General features: G+C 55.5%; 7 protein-coding genes across 7 annotated transcripts; 2 read left to right on the forward strand and 5 right to left on the reverse strand.

Annotated features, from left to right (window-relative positions):
• Positions 1-1,188: 1,188 nt before the first annotated feature.
• On the reverse strand, positions 1,189-2,532 carry B0T15DRAFT_22465 (uncharacterized protein). The gene is made up of 2 exons (XM_062862858.1): positions 1,292-2,532; positions 1,189-1,226 (listed from the first exon to the last, which is right to left on the reverse strand). The coding sequence occupies exon 1, from the start codon at positions 2,336-2,338 to the stop codon at positions 1,586-1,588; it is 753 nt and encodes a 250-aa protein (XP_062725837.1). The 5' UTR covers positions 2,339-2,532; the 3' UTR covers positions 1,189-1,226; positions 1,292-1,585.
• Positions 2,115-4,681, reverse strand: B0T15DRAFT_517240 (uncharacterized protein). The gene is made up of 2 exons (XM_062868304.1): positions 2,785-4,681; positions 2,115-2,737 (listed from the first exon to the last, which is right to left on the reverse strand). The coding sequence occupies exons 1-2, from the start codon at positions 4,588-4,590 to the stop codon at positions 2,351-2,353; spliced, it is 2,193 nt and encodes a 730-aa protein (XP_062725838.1). The 5' UTR covers positions 4,591-4,681; the 3' UTR covers positions 2,115-2,350.
• Positions 4,682-4,858: 177 nt separating this feature from the next.
• Positions 4,859-6,351, forward strand: B0T15DRAFT_22507 (Uroporphyrinogen decarboxylase). Its single transcript, XM_062862866.1, has 5 exons — positions 4,859-4,977; positions 5,061-5,102; positions 5,182-5,717; positions 5,769-6,165; positions 6,220-6,351. The coding sequence occupies exons 1-5, from the start codon at positions 4,920-4,922 to the stop codon at positions 6,300-6,302; spliced, it is 1,116 nt and encodes a 371-aa protein (XP_062725839.1). The 5' UTR covers positions 4,859-4,919; the 3' UTR covers positions 6,303-6,351.
• Positions 6,352-6,370: 19 nt separating this feature from the next.
• B0T15DRAFT_22644 (uncharacterized protein) lies at positions 6,371-7,926 on the reverse strand. The gene is made up of 5 exons (XM_062862885.1): positions 6,973-7,926; positions 6,823-6,896; positions 6,727-6,761; positions 6,498-6,670; positions 6,371-6,439 (listed from the first exon to the last, which is right to left on the reverse strand). Coding segments are annotated over exons 1-5 (1,077 nt in total). The 5' UTR covers positions 7,767-7,926; the 3' UTR covers positions 6,371-6,438.
• A 488-nt stretch (positions 7,927-8,414) lies between these two features.
• B0T15DRAFT_22627 (uncharacterized protein) lies at positions 8,415-9,260 on the reverse strand. Its single transcript, XM_062862884.1, has 3 exons — positions 9,134-9,260; positions 8,850-9,054; positions 8,415-8,782 (listed from the first exon to the last, which is right to left on the reverse strand). The coding sequence occupies exons 2-3, from the start codon at positions 9,047-9,049 to the stop codon at positions 8,473-8,475; spliced, it is 510 nt and encodes a 169-aa protein (XP_062725841.1). The 5' UTR covers positions 9,050-9,054; positions 9,134-9,260; the 3' UTR covers positions 8,415-8,472.
• A 2,097-nt stretch (positions 9,261-11,357) lies between these two features.
• On the reverse strand, positions 11,358-13,474 carry B0T15DRAFT_22656 (velvet factor-domain-containing protein). Its single transcript, XM_062862887.1, has 6 exons — positions 12,942-13,474; positions 12,768-12,822; positions 12,624-12,703; positions 12,297-12,562; positions 11,920-12,223; positions 11,358-11,862 (listed from the first exon to the last, which is right to left on the reverse strand). Exons 1-6 carry the CDS (start codon positions 13,256-13,258, stop codon positions 11,613-11,615), a joined length of 1,272 nt encoding a protein of 423 aa, XP_062725842.1. The 5' UTR covers positions 13,259-13,474; the 3' UTR covers positions 11,358-11,612.
• A 3,242-nt stretch (positions 13,475-16,716) lies between these two features.
• Positions 16,717-17,941, forward strand: B0T15DRAFT_22717 (uncharacterized protein). The gene is made up of 2 exons (XM_062862894.1): positions 16,717-17,405; positions 17,518-17,941. The coding sequence occupies exons 1-2, from the start codon at positions 16,958-16,960 to the stop codon at positions 17,781-17,783; spliced, it is 714 nt and encodes a 237-aa protein (XP_062725843.1). The 5' UTR covers positions 16,717-16,957; the 3' UTR covers positions 17,784-17,941.
• The last annotated feature ends 3,009 nt before the right edge of the window (positions 17,942-20,950 follow it).

Here is a 20,950-nt window from a genome sequence, read left to right on the forward strand (position 1 = left end):
AACAATCATATCCATGATGAACCTCAGCTGTTCCGCTCCATGCCGGTCCGTCCCGCCTCGAGCAGGGCAGCATCTCAATGCTACCCACGGAAGGTACATCCCGTACGTGGCATCCATCGTGGCTTCCACTTTGAGAGGCGGTAGGTGCCACCGTCTCTGGTAGCCGTATGCCTCGACCTCGTGAGGGTTTCGGGCTTCCACTTATTCCGTATCCACGCCTTCCCGGCGACTTCCCCGTCCTGGGCAACGCGACGCCGTTTCGACACAGTGAACCCTGGCCAAGTCGAAGCACATGCAACCATCCCAGCGCTATTCGAAATCACTGTATGTGCTGCGTCCCACTACCGTCACGGTGTACCCGAGAGTGAGGACCAGCCGAGGCTGAGTGTGTCAGAAAGAGCGATGTTTTGGCGGCCGCCGCCTTGATTCAGGTCTCGTGTAAACCCAGGCTCTTCAGCTCTTCTGCGTTTTCGCGGGAGCCAAATCCCTTCACCAACACCCGATGCACATCGTGCCGGTTGCGGGAGTTGCGCCCGGTATCCGGGCCAGGGATCGTTCGGTTGCGACTCACATCCGGCCCCACAGCACCACCCCCGGACATGCGTGGAGGAGCAACTAATAAAGTGGCTAGGATGGAAGCTTAGTGTAGATCGACCTCTCACAACCCGTTCCACCTTGCCGGGCCACTCTGAAACCTCCGCCGAATGCCGCGGTCCAAACAAGCAGCCGCTTCGGACATCGGTCAGCGCCGATACCTCGAGGACTAGGACTCTTGGGGTTAGAGCCGGCAAGATATCCACGCCGTTTGAATCTATTCTAGCGCAGTTGTTTGTGCAGCTGATCACTCTTCTCGTCATTTCTCTCCGACATGTCCGATCAAGCAATGTCTCCTAGCCGACGATGGTTGCCAATTGTCTCTCGCTCCACAATTCAGACCCCGGCAGAGCCTAACCCACCCGGAGACTGATTCTCCTGTTCGCTTCCGAGATGGCCGACTCCCGAGGTTTCTCTGTTTCCAATGAGCAAACTGTCGCCCTAACGTAGCGCAATCGCGATATGTGACAGGGAGAAATGTATATCGCCCAATACATATGATGAAGCATGCCAAGGCGCTCATCCCAAATCAAACTCTAACCATCATATCTCTCGTTTCCCTTTTCCCCTCGTTTCGGCTGTCACTCCCATGCGTCCCATCGTGATCGAAACTCGTTACCCCACCTTGTGCGCTATTCGATTTCCAGGTTAGCGGCGCAGATCAGCCGACCTTGGCGGCTTGGCCGTTGGGACGAACGGGGCTGGGGAACCGGGTAAGGTATCCATTGCCGGTGGTGGGCGCCGCGGGATTATTCGCAGGATCGGACCGTTAATAAATTCTGCAGTGTCTATTCCGTACAGTAGCCGAACACGCGACGAGAAGCTGGACTTCTGAGACAAGGAGTCACCAGTCTCCCTGCGGGACCACAGCCCACTTTCTCGCCTCCCATGCACGCAACAGACGGGGGAGGATTCAGGATGCGCGCTACCTGATTGGTTTGTCGCGCGCACACATCATGTCGTCACATCAGACATTGATCGATTTATCGGGTCAGAGGGTTGCTGCAGCATCGAGATTAGGTCCATCGGGGAGATCGAGTGCGCGCATGTATGTGTTGACTGAGAATGAAACGACCGCTGCCCACCTCTGTCCGGGCCCCCGGCCTTCACGGCTTCGTTTACCTCTCCACCGGGGAGGCAGTTTGCCGCTCCATACTATTCCAAGACATCCACGATGCCACAAGCAAGGGGCGAGGCCCAATAGAAGGATAGAAGGCTGGAACAGGAACAGCGTTCCGGCTTCCGTGACCCCCCTCCGGCCCCTCCGATCAGCACACTCGCCCGTCCTTCCACCCCTCATCCGATAGCACGCATAGTGACTGAGACCTGCGTCAGGAGACTCTCCCAAGGAGAACGCGCTCGGCGAGATAAACGGCGGGGCCTCGAAATAGGGCCGTCGGAAGCATCTGACAACCAACCCCGCCTGCCGTGAAACGCGAAACGCCTCTCTGTGTGACGATGACCAACCAGGCCCACAACGCGCCAGCTGAGATGAGTAGCAGCAAGTATTGGCGATTCTTGACTGCAGCGCCTCCGAGAGCCTCCAATCCGCTAACAATACCGCCCTCGAATACAGCATTCCTCGAGGTTTTCGGAAACTGGGTGATAGCACGAGCATTCCATGATATGTGTCTAGAGCAATCAAATGACATATGCCTCTGGCAGCGCATCCACAACGTATGAAGTGTATACCACCCATATCGTTATGGGACCCAAGCCGCAATGCCCCTGCTCTCTCTAGCATCCTTGGTCCTGCTCAATCGCGCCTAATGAAGTTCTTGCCCAGCCATTGCTGGACAAGCCTCTTTCTCCAGCGCCTGAGCTGAAGGCGACATGCCCACGCGACATCAACACCGAATTCCTTTTCGACGAGACTAAGCCACCACAACAAGCGTTTTGTTGTTCCGGGCCTCTTCTGCCACAGATCTTGGGTGACGAGGCGATATATAATCATCAGTACAGGGGTGGGAACTTTGCCCTTGATCGCCCTGGTGAAATAGAGACCTTGCGAGACGTGGCGGAAAGCCGACCGCCTCGTCAGATGACGCGTACCGGCGAACGCCGCAGATACTCTCTCCGCAACTGATGCTCTCCGTACCCCAAACGTGCCGCGATGACGGCGGAGTTTGTAGTTTAGGCTGGTCTGCCGCCCTTCAAAGCGATGGATATCCAGAATGCGCCAAATTGTACGCGGGGGAGGTCTGGATCATTGACAATGTCTTCTAGGTATTTCTCGAAGACGCCCGGGTAAAATTGGGGTTGTCGGTCTTCCAAGTTGATTTTGTACCGCCACAAGTCGCGAAGCGCGATTGCGATGTTATGGTCGTCAGACGTCCATGCAAGGTCTTCCAGCATCCGCACTGGAATTTGTTGTCTGCGTCCCGAGTGTCTGGCGGCTTTGAAATTCAGTGATCCTAGCACCTCGTCCTTTCGCCCCAGTTTCGTCAAGAACCGCCAGACACTGCGGAGAAGAGGAGGCGCCGTTCCCGGTGTTAGATGGTTGAAGATCGCAAGAAAGAGCGAGGCGAGCGCCGCCCGGTCAGAAGTGCAATGCGATCTGTAGGATTTATAGACGGTGTACTTGAGGGGAAGGTAATCTCGACTCGCCCACTGCGTCAACAGTAACGAGCACACCTCAACGCACGTTAACGGCTTGGTAATCTGTAATGAACGGGCGGAAAGTCCGGCGGCGGCATCGAACAGAAAGTCTTGGTTGACGTTGGGCATCTGGGCCAACACATAGAGCCAGCTGTAACGCAAAGCGCGCCGGCCCTTTGGCAGGTCGGCCTTCGTGCTAAGGGCAAGACGATGGGCAGCCGAGAGGAAGCCATCCGTCCCTTCAGGAGTAAAAAGATGAAGTGCCTCGGATAGTGCCCTGGCTTGGCGGAGATGTGTCGGCAAGGCGGACAGCTTTTTTGGGTTATCGGCATATATGCCTAGTCGCCCTACGTCCAACAGCCGCTTGATCTCGAAATTGTTAGGGGCGTGCCGGGAACAACCCCACGCGGAAAAGAAGCGGCCCAGAACACAAAGGACGCCCTCGGAAACATTGGATCGAAGGATCGCTGGCACAGCCGCCATGGTCTTGACGAGAAGATTACATAGCGTGTCATCGGCCGGAAGCTTGCTCATCTCGGTAAGGAGTGCACCCCAAAATCGCACATCCAAGATGTCAGGGGGGAAAACCTTGGAATTCGTCAAGCCACTTAAGATGGCTCTGCAGAACGACAAGGAGAGCCGGTGGCCCAGCGGTGACCCCTGCAGCCTCGATCGCAGCGTGTCCCATATCTCAACTGACACCGAAAGGAGATCTTCGGGCGATACCTCGCCAAGGATAATGCGCTGCCGGAGCTGGCGGCAGATGTTGTTGCTGTGAGATGCGAAGGCCTTGTCGTCAGCGTGCGCGGCCGCCCATCGGAAAGCGTCCAGGTCAGCGGTGAAAGGCCGGGAAGCTCGCGTATCAGCCGCGGATGGTGAACTCGAATCTGGTAAAGTAGCAGTGGCCGACGCTGTACGTAGCTCGCCAGCTTCGCGGGACACCGACCCTTGCAACCATCCATCCAACAGGGCCAGGAGCCCCGGGTGAGAATCGAGATCTTGGTGCGACTGGTGATGTTCCGCGCTTCGAGCCGCTGACGGCGGTTTCCAGGTCCATTGTGATAAGTTCAGTGGCACCGTGAATTCCCAGGACGGAGGTGTCGGCGGACAATGCCAGGTACTGGCGTCTCCCATGCGTCGTCGGCCGAGTCGGCGCTGACTCTCGAGCGGTCCCGGGACATTGCTGGCCCTCCTATTCCAAGTCCTGGACACGCGGCAAAATCTCTCAAACGTGCTGCTAAGCAATCCCTCTGTGATCCACACTGCATCTCTGCCCGGAATAATCTGGCGCTGGAAAGCACGGCGGCACTGCGAGGCAGGGGTAGTCATTGCCGGCGGTCGGAGGAGGGGGGAGGGATGCGATCGGCAGACTTCACCAGCTCCATCCACGAATAGCATCCGTATGCTGTAAGAGGAGCGGCATTCGGGTGCGATGGCTGGGCGCTGACGCCAGCTGGTCTCGTCGTGATCGAGTTGATGTCGTCGTGAGCGGGATGCTGGAGCAAAATCCTCGAGCGAATCGCGTACTCCGTAGCGCCTGGAGCTCCCCTTGCTGTGTGGCTGACGACCCACAAGAGGCCCTTAGAGGTGTGGCTCATGTGCCAAGACCGGGGCTGCCCCGCATCAACCTGCGCAGCGAGCTTTGGAAGCTGGTGTTAGCGGGGAAGCCGTCACAGGGTAATAAGCTCGACAACTAGAGTACTAAGGTACTATATCACATTGCAATCATGGAGGAACATTCATTTCCGCCACTTCAGAACGACTTGATCTTGAGGGCTGCATGGGGTTAGTTACCTCCTCTGGGTCTTTATTTCACCTTGTTTTCCCTCGGCGGTAACAGCACGGATCTGCTAACACGGAGCATATAGGTCAGACCGTCGAACGGCCGCCCATCTGGGTGATGCGGCAGGGTGAGCGGCCTAGCCCCTGGTCTTTTCCAGTCGCTGCGCCGGCGTGACCATGACTTGAGTGCGCTGACACTCAGCGCAGCTGGTCGCTATCTCCCCGAATACCACGAAGCCAAGGGATCCCGAGATTTCTTCGAGTGCTGCAGAGACCCGGAGGTTGCATCTACCTTGACACTGCAGCCCATTGAGCGCTATGCCGGGCTTGTCGACGCCGCCATCATATTCTCCGACATTCTCGTGATCCCGCAGGCCATGGGCATGGTCGTGGAAATGGTAGACAAGAAGGGTCCGCATTTCCCGAACCCCCTGCGGAGCCCGGACGACGGACAGTACGCCGAGGTGATGCAGCGCGACGTTGATGTCGCAAAGGAGCTCGACTATGTCTACAAGGCTATAACCTTGACCAGGAAGAAGCTGCAGGGGCGCGTGCCTCTGTTTGGGTTTTGCGGGGCGCCATTCACTTTGTTCTGCTACATGGTGGAAGGTGGCGGGACCAAGCTGTTCAAGGAGACCAAGACGTGGATCTATAAATACCCGGAGGAGACCAAGGCTCTTCTACAGAAGATCTCAGAGCTCTGCGTTGAGTATCTCGCTCTTCAGGTCAAGGCCGGAGCCCAGGTATTGCTCTTGTACCCGTTTCTTGGGTCATTCGCTGACTATATTTTCCAGCTCATTCAAGTGTTCGACTCATGGGCCGGCGAGTTGTCACCGTCCTCGTTCAAGAAATTCTCGCAACCTTATTTGGCTCACATTGCTAAGCACCTTCCTCCGAGGCTCAGAGGGATGGGCCTGGAGCCCGTGCCAATGGTCGTCTTCCCCAAAGGCGCATGGTACGCACTCGACGCCGCGTGTGATTTGGGGTACAACATTGTCGGTCTTGATTGGCTCCACGACCCAGCGGAGGCTGTCAAAACGGTTGGCAACCGGCCAGTTGTTCTTCAGGGCAACGCTGATCCCGGTGTTCTGTATGGCTCGCATGCCGCCATCACGGAGGCTGTGAAGGATATGGTGGAGGGCTTTGGCTGGGCAAGCCGGAAGAAGGGTTGGATTGTAAACCTCGGGCATGGTAAGTCTCTCAAATATTCCTTTAATCCACCGTCTATCTCTAACGGCATTTCAGGAATCACACCCTTCGTCAACCCAGAGGATTTGAAGTTCTTCTTCCAGGAAATCCACCGCCTGACCAGGACGGATGCCCCATAGCACGGCGGATCCTAGGGCTGTTTGTACGAGTACGACGATATGTTTGCCAGCTTGGCTTTCACATAGACGGGTAGAAGTCTGCGGTACTAAAAGTGTCTTATGCACATCTCACAGGGGATCTCCAACGCTGCAGAGGTCTACCGTTGCCCTGGAGGTGGTCAGCCACAATCCCGCATCGGCTTTTGACTCTCGTACCAGGATATCGTCCAGCTGAGCTTCCCGCCAATACTCCGGCAAAACCCCTGACTGGCAAGGTTCCCCTCGAACACATCGGCCGCCCCCCAGCCGTCGTCACCGTAGTCCTGGAGGTGGTCGCGCATTATCTTGCAAGCCACTGCTTTGGCAAGACCCAGACGGCGGTATTGCTGCTGCAATGGTGTCAGGCCATCCACTACCGGTACTAATACGTCCTTGCAACACTGACCTCGACATGTAATGTCACTACCGACCCGTCAAGCCCTAAGATTGTATGTGAGTCTCGGCCAGGGGCGCTGAACCAGATAACTACGCTGAGGCTCACCCATGAAAACCCAAGCTATGGGTGTCCCGTCATCCAATCTGATCACGGTGCTCGGCACCATGAGCAAAGTCGCCCTAAGGCCAGACAGCCGGGTGAGCACTCATCGAGCCCCATGGGCCATAACCCACACACAATCACGGGGTAACTCACTCCTTCCGCTTGATACTCGTCCGCTCCAGCACTACCCTGACATCCTCTCTCCGCACCCGATCCCACCGCATGCCCTCCGGCAAGGAACCGTTGCTGCGAGGCAAATCCTCTACCCGGAAAAGCCACTTGCCGCAGAATTCCCACTCCAGCTCGGCGGGGAGATTCGGGGATTTCTCCATTCTCACCCCGCTTGCGAGCAACTTCTGGCGGACGTCTTCGTGGAGGGAGCCAATCAAGACCTTCATCCGTCGCCCCTCCGGTCCCCCCTCGGCGGCGGGGATGAAGGGCGGGTGATCCCCGGCCGTAGCTACCGTCCTAGCGCGCCGCAAGAGCGCCAGGACAAGATCGAGGCCTTGCTTCCCCTCGTCAGGCGTAAGATCGCATGCACTATGTCTGCCGGCTCTGGCCCTGGGTCCCTCCCCGCGGATCACACCGCTGGTTGCGCTCGTAGGAGTAGTAGTAGTAGTAGTAGTAGTAGTAGCACACCTGTCCTCTAGTGTCGAGTAGAGCCAGATCTGTGTTTCCGGCCCCCGCCACAGGTCGACGTAGGCCGCGGCAAACTGCTGCTGCGGCTGCTTGCGGTGCTGCTGTCCTCTTGTCTGGCCATCGCTGCTCTCACCCTCCTGGTAGTGAGCGTACAGCACGTGGGCACGCGGTGAGCGGCCGTTCGGGAAGTTTCGTGCAAACTGCAGGCAGCGGAGGACGGGGAGGGAGTGTGGGAGATGGGAGGTTAGCAGACTTAGGAGAGCATCGGAGGGTGTGGAAGTATCTTCGAGGAGGACGCGTGGTGTCATTGCAATGATGATGGCTTAAGATGGGTGGAAGGGGGACATAGGTACGATCCTTGGATTTGTTGTGCCGTGAGGATTTAGATTCTGAGTCTGGACACCGACACCACCACTACCTATGGGTCGATTGACGTTCGGTGCTCGGTGTGGCGGCCGGAGTGGCGCTCTTTCAAGGGACTGCTAGCACCCCTCCCGAAGTTCCCCATTCAGAAGGTCAGATGGCGGTCGAGATCCATTCCGTAAGTACCTAGATAAAGTAGGGGCATGCATACATAGGTAGTAGCTATCCGGAGATCCCCTGAGCAGGGGTAGGATGGCGAGTCGGATGCGACATGTTGTGATGGTTGTGGGGTAAGGAGACAAGCCTTCGTTCGGGTCGTTGAGGGGCATCAGCAGCAATGACTCAGCCTCTCCTCTCACCGGAACTAGGTCTCAAGCCGGATTCCTACAACATATCATATGTTCTTTTACTGATCCATATTAAGCCACTGATTCTCGTACCGTGGACTCGGTCAAAAGAGATAATCCAGGCCGTAGCTCAACTTTTAACGCCATCGCCGGGGTATGAGGCAACCCGCCAGAGTAAGGTACCTTAGGTAAAACCAAGAAGCGCAACCCATCAACGCCGAACCCAGAAAAGTGCCTACCCACCCAACCCATTTGTCACCTTCAGAGTCATCACTTGACCACCGAGCCAGTTCAGCTTGCACCCTCACTTCTTCCCAAACAATAGATTCCTCCCCTTCTCCGCCCAGCCAATCTCCTCCGTCTTACGCGCCGGCACGGCCACATCACTGGCGGTATCACTGCCCGTCGGCGAGCTCCTCTTCTCTTTCTCCTTCTCCTTGTGCTCCTTGTCCGTGCGACTCGGCACCTTGTCCAAACCCGCCGCGGGCACTGGCGACAGCGCAGGAGATCCGGCCGGAGACGGGACTTTGTCGTCCGAGGGACCGGTTTTGACGACGTTGCCTGTTCCTCCACGGCCGATATGCGTTGCACCGTGACTCATGCGGCGGACGACACTAGAAGACATGGGTTTAGTTTGGGTTGTTTATCACGGTGATGAGGTACAGGGAAGTGGTAACGTACGGTTCTACGTCTTGGCGCCGACGCTTTTCCTCTGGATCGAGGTTGGAGGCAAAGTTGCCTGTTCCGCCGCGACCAGTTGTCACCTTCGATGTCTTGAGAGTAGGTGTCTGAAGATCCTCAGGCTGGAGTGGGGGGCTCTTCGAGCTGTCGACGATGTTGCCGGCGCCGCCTCGGCCGGAGGATTGGAGTTGTGTTGACATGGATGCTTTGATCTGGAAGGCCGCACACCAAGAGAAGTATTTTAGACTCGGTCTGGCTTTGGCGAGCGGCAATTGTCTGTGGTGGTAAGCTGGTGGAAGACCTTTCCAGGGAGTGAAATTTCAATTGTTGGCCAGTAAATGAAGGTGGAATAAGACAAAGAAGCTGGATTCGGCCTGCCCGGTTTATATGCAGTCGGCCAAGAGGGTGCGCATAACAGAAATGAAAGCTCTGGGATGTCCTTGTGCCGTTGGATTTTTGGGACGGGGCTCACGAAGCCTTGCAAGCGCCGTTCTAGCTTTAACTTCCCCAATTGCTTGGCTACGCCCAGGCAAAGAAGGTTTGATCACAAGAAAAGCAGGAATTTTCTTCCCAAGACCACGTTCTCTCCTGTGGTTGCGAGGGAGAACAAGGGCAAGGGTCTTCGGAGGTTCCGCCCGAGGTGTGCCTGTCCTTGCCTGACATCACCTGAACAGCCTTGAGAATTCTGCCAACCCCTCATTGCCCCGCCTCCCGCCTGACGTTGCCCAGCCGAGCTATATTATTAGCGTAACCCATCAAGAGTCGAATCGAGTCATGTTAAATAAGGCAGGCCCGGCATCCTGACGAGGAATGGAGGAATCTATTTGGTGACCGCAAGCGTGGTCACCTAAGGTAGGTACATACATAGTAGGGACAGTACATATCTATTGCAGTAACTACCTTACCTGACCTTATGTGACGTTCGTAACCTGGAATGTTTTTGTATGCTTAGGCGGGGTCCATCTGCCTTCCAGCCCTACACGGGCTCCATCTGGCCAAAATCGCCGTACACCAGCATTGTCGCCAGCTGCAGATGCGGCAGCTAACACTAACGGTACGTATATTAACGTTATTTTCATTTCCCTCTTCTTTCTCTCTCTCTCTCTCTTTTTCTTTCTCTCTTCATTTTCTCCCTCTCCTCCTCTCTCTTTCTTTCTCTCCTTCTTCATTTTCTCCCTCTTTCTTTCTTTCTAGCTTCACTCGCTACTCATCTATCGCTTTTCACATTTCCCTTTTTTCCCCTCTAGTTGCGCTTTCCTTGTCTTCATCTTATCGCTTAGACCAAGTTTTCTGTACGGCCCTTTTTGACCCGGGTGAGACTGCAACCCTGGACGTTGGGCGGTGAGCAAGATTAGCCCGCCTGTCAGCGGCGGGACAGGTGCAACGTGCTCAGTCCAATCCATTGAGACTGGGCAAGACTACAGGTAGGTAGGTACTTAACGTTAGGTCATAAGGTAGGTATTTGGAAGATTCGGTTCGGACTCAGTTCGCGATCCGGATTGTCCAGCTGAGCCGAGCACGCCAGTCGTCCAGGCCGGCCGCCGACAAGACCTGTCGCAGTGGAGTTGCCCACTCAGCTTTCGCCCTACCTAGGTACTGTGGTAGTTACCCCACAATGGCACAATTCCGTCCGTCTTATTCGGGATTCCCTTTTTGGGACGGGGAGGTCAAACTTATTACTGTTCAACTTGCAACCGTGTGTCGTTCCGGTGCAGCTTCTCTTTCTCGTCCGACCTAGGTGGTAGACAGGGCGGGCCGATGGCGGCCAGATTGCCCGCCGGGTGCTACCAAGAAACGAAACAGTCTGCTCTGGCCGACCAACGACAACAACATAGAGGGTTACATCACATCAGTCGAGACCAACTGCTCAAGAATCTCCGTTTAACTCGTCAGCTACTCACCGTTCTCGTCTATGCTGTGCCCCTCCTCGATATAATACGTTAGGATGATTTTCTAGACGGCAGAAGCTTGGCTAGTCCCGTTGTAAGTGATAAGCGCAAGTTTGCTTCTGAACCATTCCGGCATACCTGACGTATGTGGCCGGCAGGAGCGTACAACCCCATGTAACAGCTTGGCCCGCTGGTGGCGCTAATGTATCCATGGATGTCCAAGGTGGCTCAGTGTGACATTGCTGCTTTGTACGTTACGAAGCTGGTGGTAGTGACTTGTTTGTTCGAAGATGGGAGACAGGAAACTACCTAGGCTCGAGCTAGGTAGGTAGGAACATAAGACACAAATGAGGAGCAAGACCATCTGAAGATTGGCCGAAACAAAAGTGGTTATGCATGATCGTTTTGCACCGGCGTTGAATACATGACTGTAAGTAGTAGTGTAGTGCAACTCAACATGGAAAGCCGGCGCCGGCGTACTCTTCTTCTACCTCGAGCCCTAGAGGGCATGGTATCACCGCAATACTCAACCATGGAACTTTCCAATAGTAAACATTCTTTGACAGAGAGTAATTTTCGTCAACAGAACACCGCCATCCAACCGTGCCTCAGATGCCTCATGATACCTATACTTCCTGCGTCTATACCCTTCCACCTTCCATCCTGGGAAGGAGTGGTGAAGGGAGGAAACCAAGGAGACGGATACAACAACACCCTGAGAGTCCTAGCGCGCCAATATCTAATGAGGCACAAAGCATTTGGAAAGGGAATATGGATTTCGTGTTCGTGGCGATCGCCGGTACAAATACCACGGACAGGCTATCCAGCCAGACAAAGGATAAACGACACAGCTTTGGAACCGAGTGTTGGCGGGCTAGTCGTAATCATCGTCATCTTGGTTGGAACTTTTGTTGGGGTTATCCTTGCGGATGGGTATCTTAATCCCCTGACTCGCAAAGCATTTGCTTAAGGGCGTGCTCTCGCAAACTCCGGGGAACTTCTTGGCGGAGTAAACCTGGAAGACATCGCTGAATACGGAGGCTAGGACAGGGGCCTTGCCAACGTTGATGGATCCGCTGCCAGACTGGCCAGGGGCGCTGACGTTCACAAAAGAAAAGCGCAGACTGGGGACAGGAATCAGCCAAACAGCAGATCAACTCGGTGAAGAGAGTCAGGCTTACCGGAAGCAGCCCTCGGTTCGGACACTGAGGTCCTGGAGGATAAACCAAATGCCGATCTTGTCCTGAGGGTCCTGGAGACGGAACGCGCTGGCAGCCAGGCTCCCAATAAGGTTCCGTGTAAACATGCCCGACGGCGGGTTGCCGCTAATGGACATGCGCTGGGACATGCCGCCAAACTGGGGGTCATAGACGCGCGGAGGGCCGTAGGGCGAGGTCACGAGCTGATTAAGACCCTGCAGCTCGGCTTGGGGATAGTATTGATTTGGAGGCTGGTAGCTGGCCCCATTCGGCGATACAAATCCCGCTTGTTATTTTGGTTAGCAGGGATACTCGAGAACTCGACGCGTTAAAAAGAAAAAAAAAAAGCGAGAGCTTACCTTGTGTGTATGGTTGTTGCATGCCATAAGGGCTGACTACTTGACCGGGTGGAGGGTAGGCCATTTGCTGAGAGTAGCCCATATCGCGGCCGGACGGCAGAATGTGGGAATATGCTGGCGTCGCCTGCTCGATCTGTGCGTAGGACGCAGGCGAGGTGGATGATATTGAGGGGGTCGCTGTGGTGTGGCGAACCAGATTCACTTCCTTCAAGGCGTCTTCGGACCACAGGTCGACATTAAGAACAAACATAGCATGCTCGATGTCGCTGTTGGAAGGTTCGTCAAAACCGGCTCCGAGCAGAAACTTGATATGGGCAGATGACCCACTTGCAATCAATCTCTTTCCCCGTCTTTGCATCTTTGACTATGAGTCTCACACAGGGTGGAGGGGTGATGGGCCGGCGGTCCTATCTGGCTGTAAGCCGACATGCTGCCTGCCGATCCAAGCCAAGCCTGGGAGACAACACATACCTTGTCACCAAAACCGCACATTCGCGCACGTTGTGGCTGTTGCACAACATCAAGACTGCCGGTCATCGGATTAGCTTCTACCCACCGGACCGGAGAGATGTAAGTGGCATGCATGCACACGCCTCGGCCAAAGTAACCGGGGCGGGCGGGCCGCACCGTCGCCGGGAAGCTTACGAGTATACGCGGCCCTGATCGTCCTGCGATGAGTAGGGCTTGAGATTTATTTCTTGCTGTCGTTTCTGTTCCGGCGTCAGCGGGGCCCGTTCTTGGGACTGCGACGATGCCGCTTGGCCGCCGTCGGCCGACTGCCCGGGTTGCAGCGCTCCGGGACCCGCCATCGGAACGCTGTCTTGGTAGGCTGCGCCCGGTGGGGGCATTGACGGCAGCGGCTGCATCTGATGCGGGGGATACGGCGGCGGCGCGTGGGGATGCGGGTGCATATCGGGCGGCAGCGGCTGTGCCTGACTCGTGGAGTACGGCGGTTGACTCATTTCGGGCGCGGTCAACTCCCTGGAACCGCCCCGGCTGCGGATTGAAGATGATCGGGGTCGTCCGTTGCTTTCCGTTGGCTCTCGGCGTGACGCGAAAGGGGGGGGAGGGGGGGGGGTTGAGGATGATGCCGGTCGGAAGACGACTGCCAGCAGAAGGATGCAGGCAGAGAAGAGGATGAATTCGGAAGAAGTGCAAGTGCCGGCAGTGGCGGCCAAGCAAACCAAGCAATGAGCGGGCGACGTTCGACTGGTGTTGAAGGTAGCGTGGTGTTGGCTGAGATGATGGGAGACCAGACAGAGAGCCGGGCTGAGCGTTGGACTGAGGGGCCGCGCCCGCTTATATACCTTTGGTAGCTAATCCGGGGAGCCGCGTGCTTGCTTGACTCGTGAGACTACCCGTGATGTCATGCCCTAGTCGCGTCGATCGGATGCATTACTGTGTAGGTTCTGTGTGAGATCCCGTTGCGCGGCGGAGAGGAAGTGCTAGGTGATGATGGTTGTTGCAGTTTGCGTTCCGCGGACGCGGGCGGCGGGCTTGGCTGGCTCGGTGCGTTTTACTGACCCGCGATCTATTAGTGTACAATACCTAGATGAACCGTAGCAGACCGGGTATAAGCACTGTGCGTACCTATTATGTCGCACGCACCAGGGGCTTGCAACCCCACCCGAGGCTCCCCTGTCAAAGACGGAACAAGGGTGCTTTTTTACCTCCACCCTCCGAACTCTCACTTGCAGAACTTGCAACTCTATCAGTGCAGCTCGAGCCCAGCTGCAGCCACTTGTTCCAGGCGAGTTCGAGAGGCGAAGCTCCGACTCCCTCCGACTCCCTCAGACTTACCAAGCGATCGTCGCCGTTCTGACTGTCCGAGCTGTGCAGCTCGCATGATTTCACGGGTACAGCGAGCCTGGTTTCACTGTCAGCCCTACACTAACAACCCCGGAATCAGACTTGCGGCACTAGGACACCGGAGCTTTATTTATTAGAGAGCTTGCACAGTATGGTGGGTTTCCAGTTGTGATATGGTTCATCTCAACCTTTTGAACCCCTGCTCCTTGCTCGGAAGTTCCGCCCCGCGCTTTGGATCCGTGGATCTGGGTTGTTCGTCCAGACTCCAGAGCAGGGGTCATCAGACGAATGCGGCACCACAGGGCACACATTCATCGTCTACCCATCAGAAAGTCGGCTCCTGGCGGTCCGAAATACTATCAAGCTCCAACCCGGGCTATTCTATGGTACCCCCCCCCAACGCTGTGATTGTGCTACGGCAACCTGTCGTGTCCGGGTTAGCTCATCACTGCATAAAACGCGCCGTCCAAAGTTGTCATCCGCGCTGCGAGTGCCAGGTATACGAAATTCGCAGCATGACATCCTCAAGTATGGCGCGCCGCGGGTTAGAGTAGCGGCATGCCTTCCGTGGCCACTGCTGTTGGAAGCACAAGACCTTGCCTTGATAGTCGCTTCTATCGTCTGACTCAGTCCAGTCGCCCAGCTTGGCCTGATGCGTCAAGATAGTCTGTCAGCGATACGCTGTGTAGCCCCAGATGTCCCTGGCCAACAACCCTCACAGTAGCTTGACACTCAATGCCCTTCTTCACCGATGCGGCAGCTTGACGACATCTAGTTCTCGGTCATTGGCTGCGCGGTACGGCATCTGCGGCCTGGCAATCATGAAGGACGTTCCCGCCTGCGTGGGCAGCCAGTCAGCAGCTTATATCGCAATATCGCTCCCGCTGCCACCTTCATCAGATACGGATAGCAGTAGAGGCAACTCCTGCAGGACATATATTCATATGAGATGCCTCACGCACGTCGCGCTGAGACTGTCCACACCCGCCACCTGCCGCCACACCCTTTCCTCCTTGATCGGCTCCAGTCCTTGGGAAGGCTGCATCACTCGCAGAGTGAGATTGTCGGTGTGTGCGCCTTGCAAGAGCGGCATGCATGCCGGTGGCGTGCTTGCTTGCGGGAAGCTGGCTGCGTTCCTATTCGGCCGCGCGCTTCGCACCTCTGGGCGCCTCACCGGCCTCTCACCTCACAGCTTCGAGTCGGAGCATCACTTCAACTGCACCCACCCCGACAAGATCCCTGCTCTTAAGGCTATATCTCGGGTGAAGAGAATTAACAATGGGATGGCGGGCATTGGCGGCCCCGCCAGGAAATCCGTGCATACCCTGCAACAGGCCTTCAACTCGCCATCGTGGGCGGAGAACTCTGTGGCCGCTAATAGAGAATGAGCATCTGTGTGATACGTCGCACGTCACCCCCTCGATATTGCAGTTCTCATCTTGGTACGGAGGACTCAACCTGTGATATCCAAGAATAGTAACACCCAGAGCCGCGTGACCTCGGCTTCCCATGCTGGCCTGCTGGCCACGAGTCCCGCGACTAACGGTGCAAAGCAGTTGCAAAGACCCTTTGGAGAAGTCACGAACTGAGAGATGGTAAGCTGTCCATGGAGCATGGAGCGTTCATGATCGCCAGGACTGCGACAGCAAAACCGGGCTGGCAGACAAGAAACCGCAGAAGTGTGGTCCTAGGGATCTAGGTACGGTACCTATGCGGGAATCCTCCTCTTCCATCTTGCATGTTGAGAGGCTTCGACGCTGCCCCTCCCAAGGTTGGGAGCGGTAGGTACTGTACGGACCGTGTGCGGCCCCCGGGCTCCCTCGGAGTGGCGCCGGACCCACTAGGTAGGCTTCTTGACTGCAACGCACGGACCGTATCCTGGGATTATTAGCATCTGTCGATGGTGGCGCCAAGAAAGGAAACGGCAACCTGGAAGTTGGGCGATCCCTCAAACAGTCGACAGCATTCCCGAAAGGTGAAGAGCCATCCACTCATAACCCCAAAATGGAACTGCAGCATGAGCTCATTTCTCGGATCGTCAGAGGCGCGCTCCGAATGTCTACCTTACCTGGTAGGTAACCGGGGAACTTTTGACACGTCTGTGCGGGCATTGCACCTTGCCTTATTACATTTTCTGTGAGTTTCTCGCTCGCTGCTTCCGTTTCCTCTCAACCAAGGCTTCCATGGCCATGCACGGTACACACCTCATGCATGAGCCGGCACTGTGTCGTTGCCAATTAGTACCAGGTACTTTGCCGACTGAAACGGTCAACGGCCACCAACAGTATGCATCTCAACATTATGCACGCGATCCTAGCCGCATACGGCAGAGCGCGTCAGCGGGAGTGCCAGCGAAAGATCCGGGGTAGCAAGTGCCTCGGACGATTCGGCCTCCGAGGATTAGAGATTCATGTTACGGTCAGTCCTGACTGCCCTTAGACTACAGCAATGAGTAAGACTCGAACGAGAGTTGGCGCTCCATCGCCAATACCGTCAAAGCTTCAACTTAGCGTTGCTGGGATGAGCAAGGGTTACAAGCGAGGTGCTGTCCGTCGCGGTAGCTGTTCGCCAGGACTCCTTTACCGCGTGCCGCGCTATCAATCACGACTCGACGCCACTTCTTTGGGTCGTGCTCTCACTAGAGCTCCCGCCAGCCAGGCTTTTTGGGCGAACGCCGCTGTGGCCTTTTTGAGTTACCGGACTAAATTCTCTGATGGCCTTGGGAGGTCCCCGCGGTTGCTGCCATGCCTGGCAATAGTTGTGTCTGATGCCTCGATACTGTTGACGACACCCCCAAGAGATTTCTCTTGGCTTCACTCCATCACCGTAGTCATGGCACTCCGTCAACCCAGATGTACATGTCTTGGCATATTTCGTGGAAGGAACGCTTCTACGCAGCAAACATCCTAGACCCCTTCACTCAAAACGACTCTGGAGCTTCCCGCCATGCGCATTCATGCGAAAGTTCGTCAAGACTGACTATCAAGGCCCATTCTCTTGGAGTCGCAACAGGCTCGCTGACCTTACGGCGGCCAAGGCACCCTGATGTTCCCATGTCTTACCTTCACCTTTCCCGCCCCTCACTACAGGCACAACGGACAACCCATGGTCGAAGTGGCCACAATCCACAGACGGACTGGGTAGCAATCAGCCTCGCTTATCCGTGTTCGCAAACAGAATCGAGCGGACGGGTTACTTGCATTGACCGGCAGTGGATCCGGGCTGGGGGTGGCCAGCATGGCAGTTTCGTCTACCGGCTTGCATGTGCCGCAAGTCCAGTGCATCACTCACTCAACGCAAGTATGTGTTTCCCTCGTTCTTGTGTGAGTTGAGATACGGGCAGGTGCCGTGTCTCACTCCTGTACTGCCTCACAAGCCCGGATCGAAGCATCACGCTAACCCGGAATTCCAGACATCGGGCCAGACACAGTCCGAATATCGCTCCTCCAGCAAGACTTACATGTCGTGTACGTCGGAGGATCCATCTGCGCTGCGGCATTTCCCAATGGGCTTAGTCTGCTGCGGTACTATGCCCTTCAGGTGTACATGAGAGGTGTTCGGGTGATAACCGTCGCTCCATGCCCTGTATTGTACACGATGGAGAGGAGTAGTTATATCGTAGGTGATTCCTTCTCCATGGTCTTTCTCCAGCCTACCTTTCCACTTCCGGGCACTTAGTTTGTGGGTTGCCTGACACACGGCCGGAACTGAGCCTTGAGGATAATTGCGTTGTGTCACAGTCTACCCATGACCACAACTTGGTGGGTCAGGTGGTCGAATTGCCGAGAGGAAGGTGCTCATGCGGAAATCACCCACGACAGCCGGGCATGGCGAGAGCTTTCGAGACTGGGAAACCTCACAAGCCTACCTCATAGAGGTGGTACCCCGCCCACTACGCGAACCCCGTTCTCTTCCCGCCACTAGCCTGTTCCCGTCAAGATAGACAACCTTTCGCCAAGGGTGGAAGGTGCCTCACATGCAGGCGTCTTGCTGATGGATGAGGTTGGATTCGGTACCGTGATGACGACTCCAATGGGTCTCGCCGTCAGAGGAGAACCGGTCCCATCCAATAATGTTCTGGCCGCACAAGCGATCGCTGGCCAACGGCGGGGAGCGAGCAGTCTAAGCCCTTCTCTAGCTTTAGGGAACTATATGGGGCGGAGCAAGAGCCAAGGAATGAACCCCCAAGTGACACCGGTGAGAGGGGTCATGCAGTACAGTGCGTGGTCCCCTGATGCTATAGGTGGAGCAGCGTCATGTCCCGTGGAAGCCGGGCCAGGAGCGCTAGATGGTGCCTTATATGTGGATGAGACGGCCCAAGTGGAGGGTCGGCTGCGTTCTGGTGGACGTACAGCACGTGGTAATACCCGTGTTTGTCATCAAAGGAGGGGCCAGCCGCGACGGCATCAACTGTATACCGAAGTATTGAGTGAGGCTTCTGTCGTCAGGCGCCACGGGCGGCATGAGAAGGGTGAGTGAAAACCAAGGAAAGCCGAAACTCCCCCTCCCAACTGGTGAAGAGCAACAAAAGACTTCAAGCATCAGGTGCACGGCAAGCCGGAATGAGCCTCTTACCAGCGGGTGCTTGTAGACCGGAACGGTGGCACGAAGTTTGACTCCTTGAGCCATCCTGAAATTCAAGGGGGGCATGTCAAATTGCTCTCAGGCCTACGGATACTGTGTCACCGCCTCAGAAGCAACCAGCCCACGCTCAACCCAGCCCGGGGCATTCTGGGATGCCAGTGTTCTGTCCGAGCAAGGTCTGAAAACAAGCCGGGCACCGCCATCTTTCTAGTCTCCGGGTTCCGGTTCGGGATCGGAATAAAGCACACGGTGTTCGTCCGGAAAGAACATAGCCGTGGAGTCTTAGCCGCTGCTGCGGGCCGCGCGGCAGCTTTGTGAGAACCAAACCGAGGCCTGAATCACTTCCTGACCAGGCCAGTGTTTGTTGTTTGGTCCCAACCGCTGAGGGCGGGGGACTGAGCCATGCAAGCCCACGCTGTGATACCTAACGGAATCTTGAGACGTCAATATCCCGCGCAGCCTGGCTCACATTCGACTTTGCGAGCGACACATGCTGCGTAGGCGGTCCGGACTGTGGGCCACTGCAGGTAAGATGGTGTACTTGCCTAGGAGATTATAACTTGCTTACCTCTCTTGACTACGGTATCTCACCCTAACTAACTTACTTGATGGTAAGACTCGCTCGTCTATTCACCCCTCTTTCCTTCTCCTCCTTTTTATCTCTCTTTCTATCTCCCTTCGTTTCTCTTCCTCTCCGGCTCGTTCTGTTCTGCTTGTCATCCCCCTTTCTCGCCTCTTCTCACCAAGGAAAGGCCAGAAATCGATCGACTTCATGTGATACTTATGGTCCCAGTCCGAGCGCAAGTGACTGGCACGGGCAGAAGAATTCTAGAAGGTCTGTGATTACTGGCATCAAGACTGGTGGCCGGGGATACACACGAGACAGCCAGCAACATCCCTATCAGATAGACACACTGTCTGGGATGAGCATTGACGGAATGCTAGGCCAACTGGCGGAAATCTGGACCCCTGTTTGGGCCTCGGGCCGTGGCACCCCCCTCGGGCTCTGAACTTCCCGCTCGTCGGGACCGGAACGGGATGCTGAAGGAAAATCAACCGGCCTGATCTACTGGAGAAAGTGAAGATTGCCTACCTCAGGCTACCAAGACATCATAGCGGATGCGGATGTTGAAGTGAGCGGGAACATCCGCCGAGGTACCCTTACCTAACTAAGAAAGTTCAGGTACTATCAGGTAGTGCCTGATGCAGTGTTGGGATGACGGGCAGGATCGGCGCAGGTGCGGCTATGATCTACCGTCTCATCCTCAGCCCTCAGCTGGGAGTATGGGACAGGGTGACCCAATGTAACCGTACTCAGCTTGCGGTCCATCATGATACAGAAACCGATATACAGGCGAGCACGATGTTGGTTACTAATTTACCTTACATAGTCAGATCCATTAGCAGGACAAATGGAAGTTCCTTGAAAAGTGTTTGGCTGATTTGGTATGCTACGTTACCGCGAGTTAATACCGGATGCTGACTCCTGTACAGACTATAACTTATCACTGGCCTGCCAATACTAGTAAACACCTTCAAGATGATCTCCCTGGCTTCTCAGTTCTCACTCACCTCAAACCGGGCTTGATCTTCATCGTCAGATCGACATCAGGTTCCAGATCCTATGTTGATTAGACAATTCGCCTATGCCTACTACTCCTGACCAGTACCCGAGTTATATCTGAGAAACCTCAACCAAATAAGCGAGATCACTACTAGTACTAGTGTTATACACGTGGTGTGTGGCAATTTACGTACTTCACCCATGTATGTTACCGACACGTTGCCGAAGGGTGGTGAGGATTGTGTAAGGTACCTAGGTTGTGACCAAGGAGAATACAACGAGACCGCACATGCATATAGCATCAGACGTTGACATGGCTGGTTCTTGATATATCGTCTTGTTTCTCCTGCTTGCTAGTGCTATCTATCTCGCTCATGGATTCGGAAAGTTTCCCTCTCTAACTCGCAAAGAAAGGACCGAAACCGAAGACCACTAGTAGTTCCAAAGTTCTTCCTCTCATCCGCTTGCCTATCCCGATAGTATGTCCCGTGGTAAGCGCTTCTTTATTCCTTGAATCTGATCTGTAGTCCCTGAGAAAACCCGACTTTTGAGCTTCCGCCCCCCGAACCCCCCTTTTCCTCCGCTCTCTTTTCCATCGAGCATTTCCCAACTTGGCTGAATAAAGAGGTAAAGTTTCACGGCAGAAAGCACTAACCGCAATAAAACTCGTCGAAGGGAAGGTGTGAGAAAACGTAAG

Source organism: Chaetomium strumarium (genome assembly GCF_033439665.1).
Source record: "Chaetomium strumarium strain CBS 333.67 chromosome Unknown B0T15scaffold_1, whole genome shotgun sequence".
Classification (NCBI taxonomy): domain Eukaryota; kingdom Fungi; phylum Ascomycota; class Sordariomycetes; order Sordariales; family Chaetomiaceae; genus Chaetomium; species Chaetomium strumarium.